This window comes from Chenopodium album, chromosome 11, assembly GCF_948465745.1.
Source record: "Chenopodium album chromosome 11, dcCheAlbu1.1, whole genome shotgun sequence".
Lineage (NCBI taxonomy): Eukaryota > Viridiplantae > Streptophyta > Magnoliopsida > Caryophyllales > Amaranthaceae > Chenopodium > Chenopodium album.
The window spans coordinates 57,168,799-57,194,094 of record NC_137844.1 but is presented as its reverse complement, the minus strand read 5'-3'; the positions used below and the strand labels follow the sequence as shown (position 1 = coordinate 57,194,094).

Sequence of the window (25,296 nt, the reverse complement as noted above, 5' to 3'; positions counted from 1 at the left end):
CAGAATTAGACAAAGAATTGTTGAAAGAGCTTTGGATGGCAGAGGGTTTCATTATTTCAGAAATCAATGAAAACCAAAGCCTAGATGAGGCTGCAGAGGACTATTTTCAAACTTTGCTGCAAAGGGGCTTTTTCCAGGATATAATAAAAAATGGTTGGGGAGCTATTACAGGGTGTAAAATGCACGACTTGATGCATGATCTTGCTCAAGAAGTGGCTGGAGTCAAGTGCAAGCTTGCAAAGTTTGGAGAAAGAAACTTTGATGATCGAATCCTACACTTGTCCTTTTCTTATCGTTTGACTTCGTTGTGGAAAATCCCAAATGGCATGTTTAATCTGAAGCTGATGCGTACTTTTCTTGTGCCGGAGCAAATATATGATGGGTCTACCTTTAGTGAATCAGTTTGCGAACAGTTAATAAGAAGATTTAGCTGCTTCCGGGTGTTGGATCTACATCACCTCAGCCTCAAGAGTTTGCCCACTTCAATAGGTAAGCTGATTCACCTGAGATTCCTTAATTTATCTAGAACAGATATTGAAGAACTCCCTGATTCAATCACAGATCTTCAGAATTTGCAAACACTAAATCTATGTTGGTGTTCACACCTTAGAACTCTACCGGAAAATATTAGAAAACTCGCTAGTTTGAGGGGCCTTGATGTTAGAAATTGTGCTTTGACTCACATGTCATCGGGGTTAGCAGGATTGATTTCGTTGAATAGGCTGCCTACATTTAAAGTAATGTATGAGCATTCAGCAGGGTTAACAAACAAGCCCAACAGTAGTGCTAAATTGAGTGATCTAAAGGAACTCAATAACTTAAGAGGTGACCTGCATATAATGATCTTCGGAGATTTTGAAAAGAACATGCTAGAAGAAGCAGTAGAAGCAAACCTGACCAAGAAACAGGGGCTGACCGAATTGAAAATAGACTTTCAAGATAAAGATGTTAATGACTGTAGCCATTATGAAGCTGTGCTGGAGGGCCTCAAACCACATTCTAATTTAAGGAAACTAAAGATTAAATGTTATAAGGGTCAGAAGATCCCAAGTTGGGCAAGGAGGGGTGATTTGTGTATTACTCTCCCATATTTGGTTAAAATTCACCTTTACAGTTGCAGTTGTCAACAGGTCCCTGTCTTTAGTCAACTACGTTTCTTGAAGCATCTTTCGATTATGCATATGGATAGTGTGGAATATATGGAGAATGATGTTTGTGACACTTCCTCATCATCATCAAAATCGCAAGGGATGCAAACTCTATTCTTCCCATCTCTTGAAAAACTTTTGTTGTTTGGAATGAAAAATCTGAAAGGATGGTGGAAAAGAGAAGAAGCAATTATGAGTACAAATGATTCAGAAAGTACATCGTCATCTGAATTAGTTGAGACCGGCCAACAATATGATCAGCATCAACTATCCATGCAATTTTGTAATCTCTCGAAATTAGTTATATGCAAATGTCCAAAGTTGAAATTCCTGCCCTTTTGTCCAAAAGTGGAGGTTTTGAGACTAACTGAGACCAATGAGAGGCTTTCAGTATTGAAGATTGTTACAACTCTATCAACAACCACCACATCTTGTTCTGGTTCGACAAGGGGTGATTTGAAGTTGAAGGAGCTGGCAATGGATAATGTGGAAGACCAACTTATGTCCCTTCCTAAACAATATCTGCACCAGCTTTCTACGCTAACTGTCGAATTAGATGATGAGCTAGTGAACACTAAACATCTAGGAGAAGCGTTTGCAACTCTATCTTATTCTCTCCGACGTTTGAAATTTTTTAGCTGTCATAAGTTAAGAAGCATATCTCAAGGCCTGGAACATCTGACTGCATTAGAGAAGTTGACCTTTTGGTATTGTAAAGAGTTTGATGCATTAGAAAATGAACAACCAACAACAAGTGGAGAGGGAGATGAAATGATGCCATGGAAAGCCTTCAAAACTAATCTTTGCTCTTTGGTATTTGGAGAACTTCCTAAATTGGTGAGTCTTCCGAGTGGTCTTCAACATTTGACGAACCTCCGTTATTTGCAACTAAAACAAAATGAAGAATTGAGGGAAATACCAGAATGGATAAGTTGTTTGTCCTCTCTTGAAGATCTGGAATTGATTTATTGTCCCAAATTGACATATCTACGTGAAGGCCTCAGCAAGCTCACCTCCCTAAAGAAACTCACTGTCATAAAATGTCCAGAATTGACAGAAAGATGTCGACGCCCAAATGGTCTCGACTGCCCCAAGTTTCACCATGTCCCTCTTGTTATTGTTAAAGACAACTGGTAGACTTTTTTTTAATTACACTATTCAAATGTATTTTCACTTTGATTTGATTTTGTACCGGAGAACTTTGTAATGCATTTAAACGGTATTATTAAAGGAAATTATATTCAATTGTCCGATAACTAGATTCATATTTGACCCGCTTTTGATGAGCTGCATCAGCCACAACCCGTCCAGAATACGTACTCCCTCCGCTTCAAAATAATCTTCTCACTTTTGATTTTGTGTGTTTTAAAATAATAGAAGGTATTGTGTCGGTCCAGACTGACGAAATGTTTCGTCCGTCCGGACTGACTAAATGCGGATTTTTGATATTCTCAATTGGCGAGATGATATCCTCTACTAATTGGATGATATCCTATATTATCTATATAATATCCTTTATTGACATGATGATATTTCTACTGGGTGGATGATATCCTCTATTAGGTGGATGATATCCTATATTGGCTAGATAATATCCTCTACTAACTGGATGATATCCTCTATTAAGTGGATATCATCCAACAAACTAATAGAGGATTTCATCCAGCCTACAAATGATATCATATATCATCCAGCCTATAAATGATATAATCTAGGCAATGGATGATATCATAGAAACAATAGAGGATATCATCCAAACTATAGATTATATATATCATAAAACCTATATAATAGAAGATATCGATCGATCATTGAACTAATAGAGGATATCATCTGGACAGTGGATGATATCATCCAACTTATAGAGGATATCATCCAACTTATTATAGATGATATAATCAAGAAAATAGAATTTATTTTATAAAAATAATTAAAAGGTCAACAATGGTAGAATCACCATTGAAGGTCCCGTACTAAGCTCATGAGTATAATATAACATGCTCATTTCTCAACCAAAATATATGCATTTGTTATCAAAACACTCACAATTCAATATACAATCATATAGAACAATCAATTTTAACATTTATACATCACACAAGAAAGCCCCAAATAGATTTTTTTGGGCTATTTTCGAAAAATCCGAGAATTTCAATCAATTATCAAGCCAATTCAAGCATAAATCATGGACAAATATAATCAACAATATTTATTTTCACTATTCTTACCATCCTCTTCAATTCAAGCATGAATTATGAACAAATAAAATGAAGTAATTTAGCACAAAGTTGAGGAGAGAGAAAATAGGGGTGGGTTAAAGGTGAGGGAGGATAGAGAAAGTGAAGTAGGATTGAGTGGGAGTATCGTTGGTGGTGGTGAGTGGAAATGAGGGTGTGAGAAGTTTTTAATGTCGTACAAAATACAATAGCTGACTGACAAACTATTTGGTCAGTCAAACTATTTGGTCAGGTTGGACTGACCCAATAGTTTGTGTTAAAATAATCTTCCCACTTCACTTATCTTTATTATTTCCCATATTATTTTCATTTTAATGAACCTAATCTCAAGGAAAAAAAAAATGGTCCCAATGTACTTTATTCCAAAAAATGATGATTTTATTGTATTTTAAATTAAAGATCCAAATGTACTTTATTTCAAATTATTCCCTTACCTTAATTTATGTACACAAAATATTCTAAAAGAATATCATTTTAATTTGAAACGGATGGAACATCATAGAATACTATAATTTCTACGAGTAATTGTTTTTATTCCCTCATTATTGTTAAAACAAAAATAAATTCCCATTATACATCAATTTAAAAACAAAGTACCGTACATGTAGGCTTGTTATTAGTTTGGCTTAAAACCTTTATTGTCGTTAACGGTTTTATGTTTGGTTTTGTATTTAACAAAAAAAAATAATAATAATATTAAAAAAAAAAAAAATAGAGAGGCAAAGAGACCTGTTACTACTAAAATCTGATCTCTTTTGTGGCCTAGGTTCTTTTAGTTATTGTTGGGGAAGGAAGATGTGAATTAAGTAAGGAGGAAAAAAGACTGCATTTTACTACGTAGTATTAACAACACTAGCTCTTTCCTTTCGTACTTACCTTACACAAAGTAAGGAGGAAAACTGGAAAAGTTTGATTTTTAAAAAAAAAAGTAAGGAGAAAAAGAGAGCTGTTAATAGTAAAAGGCGGACTCTTTCTTGAAACTGCTAAATGTATTAAGCATAATCATACACAAACACAACTCCATCCCTACCGCTTCAAACCCTTGACACGAGCATTGATCTTCAATGCCTTTGTATCTAGATTCCTCCACGTTAAGATTTGGTGTTATAATAGGTTTTTCTACAAAGTAACCCTCTAATTTTCACATTTCTATATTGCGTTCCTCTATTTAGAACTTTTCATACTGTAAGCTACAAATATGTTTAGTTTCTATACATTAACCTTGTCGTTAACAAATTCCGCTACTGGGGTCCACTCTCCACTTATTAATATATTTTTGTCGATTTGCGTGTTGGAAAGTATTCCGTTAAAGGTTTTGGTGGCTTTTTTGGCACATAAGAGTCCAAATTGAGCTCAAATTTGGGAAAATAAACACTTTAACATCTCGTTTTGCATGTTAAGAAATGTCTCAATTTGCATGTTTATGTTTTTAATACGCAAAACGTGGTATTTACGATATCTTTTTTACCAAATCTCGAGCTCAATTTGCACCGTTTGACTATATTCTATTAATGAAATGTTTTTTCTTCCTGTAAAAATAATAATAACATAGTTGATAATTGACTTATATGGTTAAATAGCCATTTTTGTTATAATAACAAGTTAAGGGTTCGAATTTTCTTATCTTGGCACATCAACGTTTTTAAAAACGGATAGACTAAAGAGCCAAGAGGAGATTGTTACATGGACGGATGGACCCGGTCCAACTACCTCTAGCTTGTCTGGGTCCGAATTGTTAGGCTTTTCTGAGTTTTCTTCCTCCTCCTTTCTATTCTCACTGTTCACTTTTCTTCTCAACTCCATCTCTCGGTTCTCGACCTCCAAGCCTTCTTCAAAATAACTCAAGTAACTGCTTTCAGAATCTCACTATTTTCCTGCAATATTATCTCTCATCAATATTAATTTGAAAACCTAGATGAATTTCAATACCTACATGCAAATTAAATCAAAACTCAGTTTTTTTTTTTTAGCATAAAAGAGTAATAAGAAATTCAACCCGAAAGCCTCTTTCAAATTCTTCTGAATTAGGCAATATGTTTATTGATTATGGACTTTATGGTTAATTGGATGTTCTTCATCCAATTTGGGGCTGCTTGTTTGCAACTAAGTTATAAGGTTTTTCCCCAATCTTCCTGGTATTATTAGTAATTTTTCTGCAATTTTTATACATTTAAGATTTCTGCAAATTTTATTTTATCTGGTAGTCATTTGATTCCTAATCATAGTTGGACAATCATGGAGGTGGTCAGAGAGGATAGATGGAGGGCAATCACGCCTGATTTTTTATGCTGCCATTACCAAATCAATAAGGTAAACTATCAATCATCTTGATATTAAAAATTGGTTGAGTTAAATGTGTTTTGTTGTTGAAATATTGTGAATTTGTGATTTGTTTAATCTTCTGATATTATACAAAGTAAAATCTGGTATCAGACTAATATGAGTGATATCCTATCTTTTTGGACAATGTTAGAACTCTGAATTAGTTTTAGTAATGTTGTACATGCCTCTGCTATTATTAGTTAATCCGCGAAAGTAGAGTGAAGTCTAGGGAACTTGGCCACCCATCTAGAAAGCTATCGGAATTTGTTAGTACAAAGACAATAAACAATATAATTATGTTGCTGTACAAGGAAGATAATAAACAATACATTAGTATAATTTTGCAGTGTCTGGACTGCGGAAGACTTGGACCTTCTCAAGGGTTGTGTTGGGTTCATCCCCGAAGATAGACTCCTTTATCAGGTCTCTTAGCATAGGATAACCCCAGCCTAGACTTTGCTTGCCTGAGATCACCTGCACCTGAACTCTGATCAGGTCCTGTAAACAACCCATGACTGGCGTTAGAGGTGGGCCGATGAGCAGTCCATCGGAGCCTAATTGTGGCCCCCCACGGGCATAATCGAAAAGGGCAGCTCCACTGCCCCCTCCACTTTGGGCTAGTTTTATTGGATCAGGATTCCCATTCTCTTGCCAGTAAAAGAGGAAAGCATCAAATATGTCGTAGTAATCATCTGTGCTTCTGTAACCTTCTGGATTGAATACTCCAAACTTAAAGGGCTTGTTGTTTGTGTAACCTATTACGAAGTATAACACAAGGGCCCGTTAAGGCACAGAATTTGTGGAAGTCAATTGCATTAAATCCATTAATGCTTGCTCTGTAACAGCATTTTAGTTCTCTTCCTGCCAGTCAATATTCCCAACAAGAGATATTAACAAGAATAAGACCAAATAAGTATCTGAATTGCTAGATTAATACTTCCAACAAAATGACACCGAGATATGACACTAGTGTTTTTCCAGATTTACAAAGGTCTAGATATGTGCAATGTTATCCTTAATAAGTCCATACAGTCATACAGATGATAGATAATACGAAGTATGTAATACATATAATTTCAAGTTATTAGTATGAGATGGGAAATTTGAAAGTTTACTTCTTGAAATATGATATTAAATTATAATATCATTTTTGAAATAAATAGCTTGCGTTTTGATGATGAAAAGATAGAGAAAAAAGAGGATACAGTACCATTTTGAACTGTTTTGGAAACCAGAGAAGGTGGGAGAGGAAGATCAATGTCACGGTACTTAGGCTATGGTTACTCATCATCTTTAGATTTTCCAATGTTCCATCCAAATAAACTCCTTCGACTTCTTCTCCACCTGTAAAATACAGTAGTGTTCTCCTCTCTTGTGTGACTTAATGTTTTAAATTTGTAACAAAACCTCGGTTGCTTGGCCATTACTATTTCTGAACATGGACTCTTGGTTGATTGTCCTGTGTTCAAAAATATGGATCGACTTTTTTTAAAATATATTTTTTTGGGAATATTTTTTTTAGATGTTTATGATTTAAATAAATACATTAAAGTGAGCGTTCAGACCTCTTATTGTTGTTTTATGTTGGAATAGGTAGCCAAATGCCATGTAGGAAAAGATTGAGTTGATGTCCACATGACCGTGCCACAATGCCAATAAGTTCAGATCAGACTTGGAGCCTAGGAGGTATATGTGAAAACTTACTACTCTCCTTTATGCTTTATTATTCCTCTCTTTTCTTATATATAGGCCTACTCTTAATTTAATAAGACATGATAGGTATGATTAGTAAAGAGTCCACCACCTTACCTTATTATTATTTAAAAAAAAAACCATAGTCCGAGTTATTTCATAATAAATTACTATAATATTATTATGAAAGTTTAATATGTTGCCTATTATGAGGTACTATCTAAGTTAATTTACATTTGCAAGATGTTAGTTTGAAAGTTTCTTAGTAACTTTTAAACACTCCATTTGCAGTAATCATTAACAACAGACACAACCTCAATAAATATTTTTTAGTGAACTATCCAACAATGGGTCCATAGCTCAGTGGTAGAGCAATTGACTGCAGATCAATAGGTCACCGGTTCGAACCCAGTTGGGCCCTTATAATTGATTTTTTTTTTGGCCGAATTTTTATTTCTTTGGAAGTTGAAACTCTAAACTCCAAGGACTTTTAACCACTCCATTTGCAGTAATCATTAATAACGGACACAACTTCAACGAAATCTGTTCATTTTAATCCATTAATCAAAATTTAATGTCACAAGTATATTTTCATTCAACATTTTTCATCCAGATGTAATTAGATTTTTCTATAAGAGAATAATTAGGAGAGTTACATTTTCATTCATTATTCACAACTCACAAGTGTATGGAGTATATAATTACAAGCCAGCTTTAGCATCAAACGATAGATGACAATACAATGATGTCAATCACTAGAGTTAATAAGGAGCATAATATCAACCGTGATAAAAGTTTATTAAAAAAAAAAAAAAAAAAAAAGAAAAAAAAAAAAGAGATAAAATAAATTCACTAAAATTATGGCAGAATATTGCTAGATAATTTCATGAATTATCCTTATCACTTTTTACTTTACAGCTTTCATATAAATTAAAGTCACTTTGAATTAGAATAGATGCCAGCGTTGTTGAATAATGCATTATGGTTTCAGCAAACACAAGGGCCCTAACTCACTGTTGATTAGTAGGGAAAAGTAATACTCCTACTTTTATTAATTGAATGATTTTAGCCACATTGAATGGCTGCTAGTAACACCATCCTAAATTGCTAATATATTATTTGTATTATCTACTAATTCAAAAGTCCTTAACTGAACACTTTTTCACACAAATATTCACAATCAAGAGAGAAATTTCAAGAGAGACAATGGCTGATTCAGTTCTGTACGGCATTGCTCAGGAAGTCCTGAAGAACCTGGGTCAACTGCCCTTAATGAGATTGCCTCGGCTTGGGGCTTCAAGGCTCGGCTTGAAAAGCTCAACAACACCATCAAGACCCTCAAAGATGTGTTGTTGGATGCTGAGGATAATCAAGCTGATAGCCTTGCTGTTCACGGTTGGCTTGAAAGTCTTACCACTGTTGTCTATGCTGCTGACAACTTGTTCGATGAATTCGCTACTATTGCTGCACGAAAACAGCTCATGGGTGGAAACAAAGTGACTAGAGAGATACAAACTTTCTTCTCCCATTACAATCAGATTAAATTTGCCTTCCGTATTTCCCGAAAGATCAAAACAATTCGGGAAAGGCTTGATGACATAGTTGGAGACAGTACGCAGTTTAACTTTGTACGATGCTCTCATGAGGAAGGGAGAGTACTGAAGAGGCCTGTGAGAGATCAGACTTATTCTTTTGTTGATCCTGAGGAAGTTATTGGTAGAGATGATGATAAGAAAGTCATCTTAGACATGCTACTTTCTTCTTCTTCCACTGAATATGAGCAGGAGCATAAGAATGAGATGCTCACTGTCATCACGATAGTGGGAATGGGAGGCATGGGGAAGACAACTTTAGCTAAACTCATATTCAATGATTCTCATGTTAAGGAATGCTTTGAGATGAGATTATGGGTGTGTGTTTCAGATGTCTTTGATATCAAGGAAATCACTGAGAAGATCCTCAAGTCTGAACCAACAAAGAGATACCCAAGTTAGAGATGGAACAGCTGCAAGGTCAATTGCAGAAAGAAATCGGTGATAAGAAATACTTGCTTGTTCTAGATGACATGTGGAATGAAAATCGTGAGAAATGGCTTGAGTTGAGGGACCTCTTGAAGATCGGTAGAAAGGGAAGTAAAATCGTGGTAACTGCTCGGTCAAGGGATGTGGCCGAAATAATGGGCACTTTTCCTCCTCATGAGTTACAAGGTCTATCAGAGCAGAAGTCCTGGGAATTATTTCAAAAGATGGCATTTAATGAAGAAGCTCAACAAAATCCACAACTAGTGGAGGTAGGCAAGGAGATTGTTAAGAAGTGTGGGAAACTTCCTTTGGCCATAAGAACTGTAGGCAGTCTGCTTTATGGTAAGGAGGAGAGGAAGTGGTTATCAATCAAGGATACAAGTCTTGCAAAAATACCCGAGAGCAAAAGTGATATTATGGGCATTCTCAGGCTTAGCTACCATCACCTGTGGTCGCCATTGAAAAACTGTTTTGCTTATTGTTCTTTGTTTCCGAAAGACACTCAATTGAGCAAAGAAAGGTTGAAAGAGCTTTGGATGGCAGAGGGTTTCATTATTCCAGAAATCAATGAAAACCAAAGTCTAGATGAAGCTGCAGAGGACTATTTTCAAACTTTGCTCCAAAGGGACTTTTTCCAGGATATAATAAAAAATGATTGGGGTGCTATTGTGGGCTGCAAAATGCACGACTTGATGCATGATCTTGCTCAAGAAGTGGCTGGAGTCAAGTGCAAGCTTATAAAGTTTGCAGAAAGCGGTTTTGATGACAAAATCCTCCACTTGTCCTTTGCTTATCAATTGACCTCCTTATGGGAAATTCCAACTGGTATGCTTAATTTGAAGCTTCTGCGTACGTTTCTTTTGCCGGAGCAAAGAAGTGATGGGTCTACCTTTAGCAAATCATTATGCCAACAGCTTACAATGAGATTTAGCTGCTTGCGGGTGTTGGATCTACACAACCTCAACCTCAAGAGTTTGCCCAGTTCAATTGGTAAGCTTATTCACTTGAGATTCCTCAATTTATCTTACACCTTTATAGAAGAACTCCCTGATTCAATCACAAATCTTCACAATTTGCAAACACTAAATCTACAATGGTGCTCACACCTTAGAACTCTGCCAGAAAATATTAGAAAACTTACTAATTTGAGGAGCCTTGATGTTGGTCGTTGCGACAAATTAACTCACATGCCATCAGGATTAGCAAGATTCACTTTTTTGAATAGGTTGCCTACATTTATAGTAAATTATGATCATTCTGCAGTGTTAAGTTACAAGCCCAACAGCACAGCAAAATTGAGTGATCTAAAGGAACTCAATAACTTGAGAGGTGACCTATGTATAAAGATCTACAGAAATTTTGAAAAGAACATGGTAGAAGAAGCAATGGAAGCAAACTTGACCAAGAAACAAGGGCTGACTATGTTGATAATAGCCTTTTTCTTAGCTGATAATGACTGTAGCCATGATGAAGCTGTGCTAGAGAGCCTCAAACCGCATTCTAATTTAAGGGAATTGTGGATTCTTGGGTACAAGGGTCAGAAGCTCCCAAGTTGGGCAAGGAGGGGTGATTTGTGTATTACTTTTCCATATTTGGTTGAGATTGCACTTAACAATTGTAGTTGTCAACAAGTCCCTGTCTTTAGTCAACTACGTGTCTTGAAGCGTCTTTTTATATATTTAATGGACAGTGTGGAATATATGGAGGATGGTGTATGTGACACATCATCGTTATCATCACAATCACAAGGGGTGCAAACTCTATTCTTCCCATCTCTTGAAGTACTTAAGTTGTATGAATTGAGAAAACTAAAAGGATGGTGGAAAGGAGTAGAAGCAATTGAGAGTAAATATGATTCAGAGAGTACATCGTCATCTGAATTATCAATGTAATTTTGTAATCTATCAGAACTACTTATAGAAAATTGTCCAGAGTTGGAATTCCTGCCTCTTTGTCCAAAAGTGGAAGTTTTGACACTAACTGGTAGCAATGAGAGGCTCTCAGTATTGAAGATGGCAACAACTCTATCAACAACGACAGGATCTTCTGGTTCAGGAAGGAGTGATTTGAAGTTGAAGGAGCTGACAGTGGATAATGTGGAAGTTCAACTTATGTCCCTCCCTAAACAATGTCTGCACCAGCTTTCTTCGCTATGTGTCAGGGATGATGACAAGCTAGTGAACACTAAAAGTCTAGGAGAAGTATTTGCAACTCTATCTTATTCACTCCGACATTTGGAATTCTCTAAATGTGATAAGTTGAGAAGCATATCTCAAGGCCTGGAACATCTGACCGCATTGGAGAGGTTGATCTTTGTGAATTGTTCAGAGCTTGATCTATTATCAAGAAATGAACAACCAACGGCAACTGGAGAGGAAGAAGATGGCAGAAATATGATGCCATGGAAAGCCTTCAGAATTAATCTTCGCTCTTTGGAATTTACAGGACTTCCTAAAATGGTTGGTCTTCCGAGTGGTCTTCAACATTTGACGAGCCTTCGTTATCTGGAGCTAACAGACAATGAAGAATTGAGGGAAATACCAGAATGGATAAGTTGTTTGTCCTCTCTTGAAGATCTGTATTTGGAGGATTGTCCCAAATTGACATATCTACCAGAATCTCTTAGCAAGCTCACCTCCCTAAATAAACTCACTATCATAAAATGTCGAGGATTGACAGAAAGATGTCGACGCCCAAATGGTCTCGACTACCCCAAGTTTCTCCATGTCCCTCTTGTTATTGTCATGGCTTAGACTTATTTTAATTAATTTTTTAGTCCTGTTTGATACTAAATGTATTTTTATTTGGATTTGGTTTCGTGCTGGTGAACTTTGCAATGCTTGGTTTTTTTTTAATTAGTTTTATGGTATAACTCGTGCTAGTAACTAACAATGGATTATTTCTAGGAAATTTTGAAAATAACCACCTTTAAAAAAGACTAAATAGGTATTTAATCCCAACTTTTCTTCATTTTCTTTTAATAATTCCAACTTTGCTTCATTTTCTTCTAATAATCTCAAATTTGAATTATTCTGACTTTGGGGGTTGTAACTTTCTTCAATCTTAGTGATTGGTTTTACCTGTTGAATGGTTTTTTTTTTTTCTTTAAATGACACGTGTAGCAAGTTAATTGGTTTAAAATATATATTAAAAACAAAACTAATTAAAAAAAGGAAAAGATATAGGGCTGCACATAAGAAGCTAAAAACAGAAAGAAAAGACAATAAATAAACATTTATTACACCGATTTACTCATGAATTGTCAATAAATTTCCAACTTAATACTAAAAAAGGAAGTATATTAAATGATTATATGCAGCCATATATACCATTACCATTAAAAAAAAAAAACAAAATTGAAAAAAGCCACTAGCCAACACACCAAACCCCGGCCTCCCAAACCTTGACATCAGCCGGCTGCCACTATTCCCTCCTCCCCCCTGTGCCGATTTCCCCATCCCCAAGCAGCTCCGGTGATGTAAACCACCCCCCCACCGCTCTCCCTCGACACTCCTTCACCTTCAAATCTCCCTTGATACACTCGAACTCCCTTAAAACCACCTCCTCCATTCCCGAAAACCACTAAAAACCCCTTCCCCAAACACCCCTCCCTTAGTTGCTAGGGTTTCGGGGTGGGGGAAGGGTTTGCTTAGTGGTTGCGTAGGGCAATGACAGGGGGAATTCAGCGACGCTAGCGGTGATAGAGGGGCGGTGGGCCGGCGTAGGATGGGCAGCAAGCTACTGGTGTTAAGGTGGGCCGCTCTGGGAAAGGAAGGGGGCTAGTACTAGTTTTTGTTTTTGTTTTTTTATTTTTATTTTTTAAACCAATTAAGACTTGACACGTGTCAAGTAACCTAGTATACTAGGTCATTGACTTTGTTGATCGGTTTGTGATTGAATAAATTAAACAACTCTCAAAGTTGGGATTATTCCACAATAATAGTTGGGATTATTAAAAGAAATGGAGCAAATTTGGAACTAATAATATCAATTTATACTTTAAAAAATCACTATTTGATTGTAACCACCTTTAAAAAGAAATTTTTTTAGATTTTACCACCACATGACAGTCTACACTAAGGAATCTTTGGTCAAGACCTTTTTTTTTTAACTTTAAGGTGTTGGGGGTCATATTTGCTCTAAATGGCCAAAAAGCCCGAAATTGAGCTTAGAATCGTAAATAAAAAAAATAAAAAAAAAAAATCAGATTGTCTAGTTTTACTTATTAAGAAATATCTCGGTTTGTATTTTGTTATTTTCTTTTAGCCGAAAAAAAATCAGAATGTCTAGTTTTACTTAAATTTTAGGGATCATTTTGGCCGAGTCCAATTCGAGATCGGAATTGTAAAAAAAAAATGTTTTATTTTGCACAAAAATTGTTATGTGGTGGTAAAAGCTCCTTTCTTTCCTTTTTATGGTGGTTAAATAAATAAATACAAAAGTATTTAAGTAAGGTGGTTATTTTAAAATTGGGGGTTTTTGAAAAGCTGGTTATTTTTAAATTAGCCTTATTTTTAAGAAGTTAGTTTTAGAGGGAAATTTTTTAATACAACATTGACAAGTATCCACTTTAATTCGCTTTTAGTAATATACTAATACTAGATTAGTACCCGTGCATCGCGCGGTAGTAACAATTTTTTTTCGTAATTAATTTGTGAAATATTACACTTCCATGAGGCAATTCATATGAAATATACAAATGCAATGTGTATAAGAAAACTAAAATAATAAGGCCAAAATTATTAAAATTAAATTGAGAAAAAATTATTGTTGATTAGTTGTGTTGAAAATATTAAAAAATAGTATACATTATATTACGTTAATGATGCATGTTTTTTCCAAAAATAACTATATAATTTTAAAAATACGCTAAGTAGAATATTAAAACCAAAAAAAAATAACGATGACATCATATATTGTTTTGGCGGGAAAATTTTAAATGATAGTTTGACATGTGTCAAAAATAATGTAAGCATGTTCTGTTTTATTATTAGTTAATAGATGTCCAACCTTCATCCCTAAATGATTTGCCTGTTTCTCAAATTTCATGGTAATTAAGGAGAATGAAGTAAAAGATAAAGTTTCTCAATAAATAAACACAAACTGATAATATTGCTTGATAGGAATTACGGAATACAGAGGATAATATATAGCGCAAAAATTAAAAAAAAAATAAAAAATAAAAAAAGAACTAACTAACTAATCCTATCAATTAGGGAGATATTCCCATGATCTTAGCCACTATATACTGCACTCCCACGTACTACAAAACACAATGAGATACAAGCATACTACTAACTCTCCAACTAACCTGAAAAATAGCAACTAAAACGTTTGAATCATTAATCCAACAGGGTCCTTGAAAATGCGAGAATTGCGTGCTTTAGGGGTAAAACATCATTGAGGCTACATAGAAAAACTTCATATAGATTAACAAAGAAAGGTTACTCTAGTGATTAATCAGAAATGTAACTGCAGTACCTGTATTTCGGTCTGCAAACATCTGTGCAAGGCACCAACAGTATAGCAAAATATGTTGTTCAATAAACCACTGTCTTATATAAGTTTAAGCATAGTATGCATCCTTACCAGGGCCTCATCGGCAGATTTTGAATTTTAAATTTCTTTATAGATTGGATTGTCAGACAAATTATCTTCTTCAGCTTCTGATTTTGAGTCACTGAAGTATTGTTGGACACATGCTGCATCAAAAACAATAGGAAGGCACCTAAAGAGGGCCTCAAAACTTGACTTTTATTCACATATATCATGTGACCATACACCATTTCCCTAACTAAGACCATGTTCTCTACTACTTTATAAAACAAGTATATAATAAATATAACAGTTTAATGAACATCAACTGAAGAGTATAGTTGCCAAGTCATATTATGTCACTTTCTTAAGTCGGATGTGAAGTTATCAAAGAGACAAAGACTTGGCTCGGATTCTACGCCTCAATTCAAGTGATCCCGTTTATGTTACACCACTAGAAATTGTTGTAATCTGTTACCAAACTATTGTTCTAATCATTATTAGTAGCTCACATGAAAGGATGAACACATATTTTGACATGATTCAGCTATTTACACCACTAGAATTGTGTAGGTCTTCCTCTGACCAATCTGGGAAAACCAAGAGGCGGATCCCACAGCCGATCATAGACGGATCCAAGGAGGGGGCTTACCCGGGCCTTGGCCCACCCCATGGATCAACTTATGTATAAATATATACTACTTTATTGACTAACATTAATATAAGGTAGATTAGTTGGTTATGCATGCTTAGTATGTTGGTGAGGGTATGGGTTCAAATCCCTTATTCCTCATTTTTTTTTTCCAACTAATCATTTTTATAAAACTAATTTGACCCCTTTTCCTATTGATTAGTTTTTTAAGGAAACTAATTTGGCCCGCCCTATAATAATAATCTAGATCCGTCCTTGCAGCCGATGGCAATGGTATAGAACATGCTGTAGAGAATAATATCACATCATGATATTATTCTTCATATGCAAATCATGGGCTAGCTAATATCACTCCATTTCCTTGATTAACAGTACACTATCTTTAAAAATTAAAAAATAGAGAGACAGTGTACTGTTAATTAAGCAAATAGAGCGATATTAGCTAGTCCATGATTTGCATATCAAGAATAATATCATGATGTGATATTCCTGTTGTGGTGCTAGACTGCTAGCTGGCATATTAAGGATTAACTAATAATAATAATAATAATAATAATAATAATAATAATAATGTCTCCAATGTGTGCACAAAGTAATTTTATTTTAATCACCCACTTGTCCAGAATAGTTGACTTTTGATTGAATAAAAGTAGTGGTATCCTTAAACAAAGTCACATCTTGCATTTCAAACACACACAGAAAAGTAGTGGTATCCTTAAGCAAATGGCTGAAGCAGTAGTGTTTGGCATTGCACAGGAAGTTCTCAAGAGTCTTGGATCAAAGGCCCTTGCTGAGATTGCCTCCGCTTGGGGCTTCAAGGCTCAGCTCGAGAAGCTCAACGACACTATCAAAACTATCAAAAACAAGCTGCTGGATGCTGAAGAGAGGCAAGCTGATAATCTCCCTTATACCCAAGCTGTTCGTAATTGGCTTCAGAGGCTTGCCACCGTTGTCTATGCTGCTGATGACTTGTTCGATGAGTTCCACACTCTTGCATCCCGCAAGCAGCTCATTGGCGGGAACAATTGGACTCGAGAGGTACAAACTTTCCTCTCCCGCAACAATCAGATGGTATTTGCCTTCCGTGTTTCCCGAAAGATTAAATCAATTCGGGAAAAGCTTGATGACATTGTCAGTGATGGGTCACAGTTTAACTTTGTACCCTGCTCTCAAAGACTAATTGGTAGGCCGGTCAGAGTTCAGACTGATTCTTGTGTTCATGTTGAGGAAGTTATTGGTAGAGAAGATGATAAGAAGCTCATTCTAGGCATGCTGCTAGCTTCTTCTTCCACTGACGACGAGCACAAGCTCGAGCAGAGGGACAAGATGCTCCCTGTCATCCCAATTGTGGGAATGGGTGGCATGGGGAAGACCACTTTAGCTCAACTCATATATAACGATCCTCAAGTTAAGGATTACTTTGAGATGAGATTATGGGTCTGTGTTTCAGGGGACTTTGATATTCAGGAAATCACTAAAAGGATCCTCAGGTCTGCAACCAACACGGAGATACCGGAGTTAGATATGGAGCAGCTACAAGGTCGATTGCGGGAAAATTTGGGTGATAAGAAATACTTGCTTGTTCTAGATGACGTGTGGAATGATAATCGTGAGAAATGGCTCAAGTTAAGAGCTTATTTGAAGGTTGGTAGAAAGGGAAGTAAAATCTTGGTAACTACTCGATTAAGTGAGGTGGCCAAAATAATGGGCACTTTTCCTCCTCATGAATTACAAGGTCTATCAGAGGAAAGGTCCTGGGAATTATTTCAAAAGACGGCTTTCAATGAAGAAGCTCAACAAAATCGAGAATTAGTGGAGGTAGGCAAGGAGATTGTTAAGAAGTGTGGGAGACTTCCTTTGGCCATAAGAACTGTAGGCAGTCTACTTTATGGCAAGGACGAAAGAAAGTGGTTGTCAATCAAGGATACGAGTCTTGCAAAAATACCTGAGACTCAAAGTGATATTATGAGCATTCTCAGGCTTAGCTACCATCACCTGTGGTCCCCATTGAAAAATTGTTTTGCTTATTGCTCTTTGTTTCCGAAAGACACTCAATTGAGCAAAGAAATGTTGAAAGATCTCTGGATGGCTGAGGGCTTCATTATTCCAGAAGTCAATGAAAACCAAAGTCTAGATGAAGCTGCAGAGGACTATTTTCAAACTTTGCTGCAAAGGGGCTTTTTCCAAGACATAACAAAAAATGATTGGGGTGCCATTACAGGTTGCAAAATGCACGACTTGATGCATGATCTTGCTCAAGAAGTGGTTGGAGTCAAGTGCAAGCTTGCAAATTTAGCAGAAAGCAAATTTAATCACAAAATCCTCCACTTGTCCTTTACTTATCGTACCATTGTAAATTTGACTATTCTTTACTAACCTACAGCGTATTGTGATAACTAATCAGCAAAATCAGGTAGGTCAGTACTCAGTAGCCATAGACTCCATTCCATGATTTAAAGTAGTATACTCCCTTTTCAAGACTTCCATGATGGATTGATCAGTACTCGTCTCACCCACCATAATATACATAATCACCTTGAAAAAAATCTTCCACTCTCAGTCGAGAACTCGATCGATAGGTCTCGACATGCCAGACCATCCATCACTACGAGCTGATTCTGATTTCTTCAATGTTCTTGAGGTAAATGGTCAGTGCCTCTTGGCCACTTAGGGCAGCCATAGCGTTTGAAGGTGCTTGTGCTCCTCCAGAGAGATGCCATGAAATGCCTTTTTGCCCCTGAGTTTAGTAATTGATTCAGGAAACCAGACCCAAAAGTTGCGTAAGCTGATGAGACTTCTTTAATTTGGAGGGTTCAGGTGTTGTGATTATGAAACAAGGTCAAGGTTTTCCAAACATTACAGCTCTGTATACTCATTTTGGTCCAAAATCAGTAGATTTTTATCCAAATAGCATGTAGATAAAATTGTCAATGACAGATTAGTAGTAATAATACAGGAAACAAAAATCAGTCCGCTAATCATATAGGTTAACTTAGGGACATCCCAAATAAAAAGAATATATGTTATAAGCATAGGGAAATCGAGTTAAGAGTAACAAAGATAGACCTTGCCCCAAATGAAGTACTTGTATAAAGCAATTTACAAAGAAAAGGATTGCAAACAGGAAAGTTTTTTAATCATAAAAATGTACTTGTACGAAACTAGCTAGCATTGTACAAAGCAAAGGATTACAGCAAATGGTTCTATTAAAGTATGATATGGGAAAGAATAAATACTTCTTAGGAACAAACATAAAAAAAATCAAGATGATATGACTTTTTCATATTGTACAAATTGTGAGAGATCTATTAAAAATTTAGAAGTACTCATAATTCCAAAAACGCAATGTCAGATGTAAAATAATTTTAAATAATACTCAAACAAATTACCTCAAGTATTGAGGGGTGTTAGAGTACTTAGAATCGTAACCGAAACTTATACATGAAGTTTTGGTTCCATGCTATGTTACTCGGACTTTTCATTTCACCTTATGTCAGTGGCGGAGCCAAAATTTTCAAACCAGGGGGAAAGATGACCATCACTTTGTTTTGACAAAAATGTTGGGAAAAAATAATACTCTTACATACCAATAGCTAAATAGTGAATGTATTACAACTCAAAATATCCAAAATACGGAGTACTTAATTTGTCAAAATAACCTAACAATCCCAACATCATATACCTTCCTCCGGAAATATTTGCCTATGACATAGCTTACTAAATGCAATTGTCAATTTGTCATTATTCCCTAATACAATCGTAATTTGAGGTTCCGATCCGTTCATGCAAAATTAATTAAATTATAGTACTCCGTAATAGGGAGGAAATGGAAAGAATGGGCCCAAAATGACGTCACGTGGTAGTTGGAAGGCAAGAAGGTGGTAACTTTTAATGTTTTTGAAAATAGAAGGTGGTAATTTTCAAAAAAAAATAGAAGGTGGTAATTGCTAAAATAGACATAACAGAAGGTGGTAATTGTCAAAATTTCCCTGTAATAACAATAAGTTAAATAAATATACGGAGTAATTGATTAGAAAATCTGGAAGGATTACTATGTTGTGCATAAAAATAAATAAATAAATAAAGCTCCAATAAGTATCATAAAAAAAATAATAAGAAGAAAAAATAAACCTGATTAGAAAAACTGGAAGGAATACTATGTTGTGCATAAAAATAAATAAATAAATAAAGCTCCAATAAGTATCATAAAAAAAAAAAATAAAGCCTCCAATAAGTATCGAACTCGCATCTCTTGAGTGGAATCACATTGACCTCACCACTACACCATAGCGTTGGCAAGCATAAATTTGTACTTGATTATGGTTTTAATCTGATTTTATATTTTCAAAGTGGGGGGACAGCTGTCCCCCCTTGTACCCTGCTGGCTCCGCCTCTGCCTTATGTACCCACGTCGGACCCTTAACATTCGGACATGGATATGACACCCAGACACTTTACTAAATTGGAGAAGTTGGAAATTTTGTTTTGTCCAAATGTAGATGTATCAGTAAATGAACAGCCAACGGCAAGTGGAGAGGAGATGAAATGATGCCATGGAAAGCCTTCAAAACTAATCTTCGCTTTTTGTTATTTTATAGACTTCCTAAAATGGTGAGTCTTCCGAGTGGTCTTCAACATTTGACGAACCTCCGTTATTTGCAACTAAAACAAAATGAAGAATTGAGGGAAATACCAGAATGGATAAGTTGTATGTCCTCTCTTGAAGATCTGGAATTGATTGATTGTCCGAAATTGACATATCTACCAGAAGGCCTTAGCAAGCTCATCTCTCTAAATAAACTGACTATCATAGAATGTCCAGAATTGACAGAAAGATGTCGACGTCCAAATGGTCTCGACTGCCCCAAGTTTCACCATGTCCCTCTTGCTATTGTTAAAGACAAATTGGATTTTTTTTAATTTCACCATTTAAATGTATTTTCACTTTGATTTGATTTTGTGCTGGAGACCTATGTAATGCGTTTAAAGGGGTTATTATTATTATTATTATTATTGTTATTATTATTTATATTTATTATTATCATGTACTCTCTCCGTTTCAAAATTATTTTCTCACTTTTGATTTTGTGTGATTTAAAATGATCTTTTCACTTTTTATATTAGGATGAATTCACTATCATAGGATGTCAAGGATTGACAGAAAGATGTCAACGCCCAAATGGTCTTGACCGCCCCAAGTTTCACCATGTTCCTCTTGTTGTATTAATATTTGATACTTTCCTACTATATAAGTGATACTGTATGTTATAAAAGTTTATTCACATGGATTTGGTTTCATTCTGTAGAACATTTTTTTTTTTTTGAAACCTCATTCTGGAGAACTTTGAAATGCATCTGAGATATTATAATTTATTTATTTTTAATACAAAGTACTCTCTTAAAAAAATACGTAATCCATCCTACATTTATTTTTACGAGATTAAAATATTATTAAATAATAACTCAGACGTCATCTATAACGATTATGTTTCATAATTAAGTTTTCAAATTGATACATACTAAGTGTACAATCAGTTAGAATTTATTCTTAAATCAATTAATCAAAACCATGGGAAGGCAGATGGTTATTATGATAACCATTACTAATTGGCTTATCATCACACTTAACAACAATGTCATCCCCTGCCTTAAACTCCTTAAACTGAGCTATCCTACCAAGCTCTTCTACCTCCTCAATGACGCGATCCAACCTAGCAACCGTCTCCACTAGCAATGATGCAAAGGCCGCGAACGGTAATGCTTCAGCAAACTCTAGGCTTGTGATGGCAATCTTGCTCAAAGTTGGCCTTAACATTTTTCTGTCTCCTCCACCTTCCTTGTCTTTAGGTGTTAGAGCCTCAGTAGCCATAGCAGTCTTCTTATCTCGCTTATTCTTCCACTCGAGTAGGGCAGAAGAGTCAGTCTTAAAACTTGGTATGGCAAAATTTCTTGAGGCTATGGTAGAGGAGTTCTTAAAGTCATTGTTGGCAGAAGTTGCTAAGGTAAGAAAGTTGGGTGGAGCAGGGTGGTGGTTATCAAGGGTGGGATTAAGAAAGAGCCGAGGTTGAGACTTTAAGGCAGTATCAAGGTCTTGCAACGCTTCATGGAGGTTGTCTGAGAGGATTGATGGAGAGCAATGACGCCGGTTTTTTATGCTGCTTGCTAGTTCTCTTAGAACTTTTGAGACTTCTGCTGCAAGCCGGAAGCAGGGGTCCTTGAACAATGCGCGAACTGCTTTTGGAGTCTACAAAGGTAACAAATCATTGAGGCTACATTGAAAAACTTCACACAGATTAGCATAATAAGTTTACTCTAGGGATCATTCAGAGATGTAACTGCAGTACCTGAATTTCGGTCTGCAAACATCCGTGCAAGGCAACAACAGTATAGCCAAAATGTCGAAGAACTGCTCCTACCTTAACATACTGCTTCCATGGGAACTGGTAGCAGTACCTTGATGCCCGAGGCTCCCAGCTTGCATATAATGCCTTAAATAACCAGAATTCGGCAAATAGCTCAGCTTAAAAGTAAAATATATGTACAGAGAACTGTAAACTGTTGTTCAATAAACTACTGTCCTATGTAAGTTTAAGCATAATACAGTATGCATCCTTACCAGGGCCTCATCTTCAGATTTTGAATCTAAAATTTCTTTATAGATTGGATCATCAGATAAATTATCTTCTTCAGATTCCGATTTTGAGTCACTGAAGTATTGTTGGACACATGCTGCCATCAAAAACAACAGGAAGGCACTTATTGTAACTACTGATCATGCTGATCGAAACAGCACCTCAAAACTTGACTTTCATTCACATATATCATGTGAGCATACACCATTTCCCTAACTAAGACCATGTTCTCTACTACTTTTACTAAACAGGTATACAATAGAAGTTAGTCTTAATCAGTATATTAGTACTTACTACAGTTTAATGAACATCAACTGAAGAGTATAGGAGCCAAGTCATATTATGTCACTTTCGTAAGTCTGTAAAGTGACTTGAAATCTTGGGTCGCTTTTACAAGCCCTGAAGTTATCGAAGGGAGAAAGACTTGGCTCGGATACTACCTCAAGTGATCCCGTTTATGTTACACCACAGAAGTTGTGATCTGTTATCAAGCAGCTGTTCTAATCATCATTAATAGCTCACATGAAAGGATGAACACAGATTTTGACATGATTCAGTTATTTATATCATCAGATTCAAGTCTATGTTTACTCTTTACCTTCAATAGAGTTAGCAAGGCCCTCAAGTTTGGAGACAGTAGAATTGTGTAGATCTTCCCCTGACCAATGTGGAAAAACCAAGAGACTCATTAAGAGGCAGATCCCACAGCCGATGGCAATGGTATAAAGGCGCTGTTGTGCTATGTGCAGAACATCATTGACACGATAGCTAGACACCGTGATCAAGTTAAATGTCAACAAAAATATCACCACACCATAGTCATAATTCTTCTTTATATATGGAAAGAATCTTATATATGTAGCTGATGTTCCTGCCAAGTCCAAACCATTAAGGTAAATCATCAACCCAACCACTTTATAAAAAACAAGAAAGTTTTAACAGGATTGGATAGATGATCATAACCTACCAATTAAAAAAACTGCAAATGCAATGAAGATAGCGCGAAAGAGATGGTCAGATTTATTGGCAACAAACTCAATGAAAAACGCCAATGATCCAGCCATAATTGTCCCAAGTCCTCTGTTCAATCCCTTGCATAATGTTGCCCCTACGTCAAAGAATTTGTTGTCAGTTTTCAAAATAAATACGAGTAACATAAATATGACTTCCAACCAGTATCAAGTACATTATCAGACGCTATAATGATGCTATCAAGTATCATACAAGCAAAAAACTAACCTGCAGTAAACTCGAGAACAACAACAACAGTCATAACAGCCCAAATAGCATTTTGTCCAACATTGTTGAACAAAGGCTCCAAGAGATACAACATTGACACCAATGTCAATGACAACCCGACTTTGAAAGCATGGATCACGCGTCTAGGGTCCTCTCTACCAACATCCCAGAATGTTCTGTATACCAAACCTGCAAACCTTTTTAACCTCTCTTCATTAAATCCCATCTTATTACCCTTCCCATCATTCCATTCTTTCAATGAACTCGAAACCGGTCCTCCTGCTTTAGGATCCATGCTATCAATCCCCATACTCAAGTTCACAAAGGAGCATACTTTGCTCCTTAAAGGCTAAGGTACAAACAAGAATATAATCAAAGTGACTAATAATGTTCAACTTTGATCACAAGTATATGTATTTATAAATAAATATTGTAAAATATTATATAAGGTATAATTATATAGGTTTTTGGTGGCAGATTATAGTAGTTTGGAGAGTTTATGGAAGTTCTAGAGTTTTGATGAGTGTCACAAAATATAGCTAGATACAACATAAGGGGTGGTGTAACTTTATGTGAACAATTGAGGGTGATATTAATAATAATGCTTCTTTTATTATAAATTCACATGCATTCTATTAAAAGTATGGTTTGTTATGAAAGGATGCTTTCATGCTTAAGGTACGGTGGTTGTTTTCATTAGATAGTTACTTATAGGAAAGTCAAAGGGCATGACAAAGCAATATTTACCACAATTGCTAAAAGGATACTACTTCATTCGATTCATGTTTGGTTCGAGTCAAGTCTAGTTATCTTCATTTATTGGGTACATATTTGTTAAATATACAATTAGTTTTAATCATTTTAATCTTTGAGTCGGATCGGATTAACTAATTTGTGGGACGGAAGATTGGAAGAAGTAGTTAACAAGATTTGTGATGATAAGGAAAATGATTATATGAATGTTGATTACTGAGGGCCTGTTCATTTCAGCTTAATTTTAGCTCCAATCAGTTCAGTTCAGTTCAGCTCAGCTCCAATCAGTTCGGTTCAGTTCAGCTCATAATTTCCTTCTCTCATAAAATATTCATTTCAGCTCAGTTTAGTTCAGTTCAGCTTCAATTAATTTAGTTCAGTTCAGTTCAATTCAGCTCAGTTTAGTAAATGTGAACAGGCGCTAAATGATTATATATGTTAGACCGTACGTGATGATAAGGAAAATGATTATTATAGTTAGTGATAGAGGTCAGCTGGTTATGAATATTGTACACAGTCTCATTTGAATTATTTGTCTTTTATAGCTTTCTCTGCATCAACCAAGCAAGCCTAATCAATTAATCATTCATTCCTTTATGGACACTTGCATTAATATTAAAGCTATCTATAGTGGTGAAAGATTCACGAGTAACAGATATTGACCTCACCTAACACTGTTCAAAGTTCAAATTTACTATAAAACAAAGATGTGAAATCTTTATTATGGTTTGCTATTTTTTCTTTCATTTCACTACGCGAAATGGGTTCACTAACATTAATTGAGATTTTGGGATGCGTTTCATTTACTTGATATGTACTTACTTGAATTAGAATTTATCTTTTCTTATTATAACTAATTTGAAATTATCTTAACTTATTAAGAATAATTTTAGTTTTATATTAAAATTGGTAATCCTTGTCAAAACTTAATTCTATATTTGAGCTTACTATTCCTAAAATAAGTGGAAGTAAACTAAACAAAATAATTCCTTTAAAAAAATAAAAATAAAAAAAAATAAAAAAAAAAAAAAAAAAAAAAAACTTCTACGTAAACAAAATAAGCCC

At 35.5% G+C, this 25,296-nt stretch overlaps 1 protein-coding gene, 1 non-coding gene and 2 pseudogenes across 2 annotated transcripts; 3 read left to right on the top strand and 1 right to left on the bottom strand.

The window, feature by feature from the left end:
- The first annotated feature begins 35 nt into the window (after positions 1–35).
- Positions 36–12,249, top strand: LOC145566960 (uncharacterized; annotated as a pseudogene).
- On the top strand, positions 7,749–7,820 carry TRNAC-GCA (transfer RNA cysteine (anticodon GCA)). The gene has a single exon. It is a non-coding gene; the product is annotated as a tRNA-Cys (tRNA).
- A 4,081-nt stretch (positions 12,250–16,330) lies between the features above and the next one.
- LOC145566959 (disease resistance protein RGA2-like) lies at positions 16,331–20,646 on the top strand (annotated as a pseudogene).
- A 496-nt stretch (positions 20,647–21,142) lies between these two features.
- LOC145569380 (aluminum-activated malate transporter 14-like) lies at positions 21,143–24,002 on the bottom strand. Its single transcript, XM_081628727.1, has 6 exons — positions 23,479–24,002; positions 23,207–23,347; positions 22,838–23,110; positions 22,224–22,336; positions 21,952–22,095; positions 21,143–21,851 (listed from the first exon to the last, which is right to left on the bottom strand). The coding sequence occupies exons 1-6, from the start codon at positions 23,786–23,788 to the stop codon at positions 21,165–21,167; spliced, it is 1,668 nt and encodes a 555-aa protein (XP_081484853.1). The 5' UTR covers positions 23,789–24,002; the 3' UTR covers positions 21,143–21,164.
- Between the last annotated feature and the right edge of the window lie 1,294 nt (positions 24,003–25,296).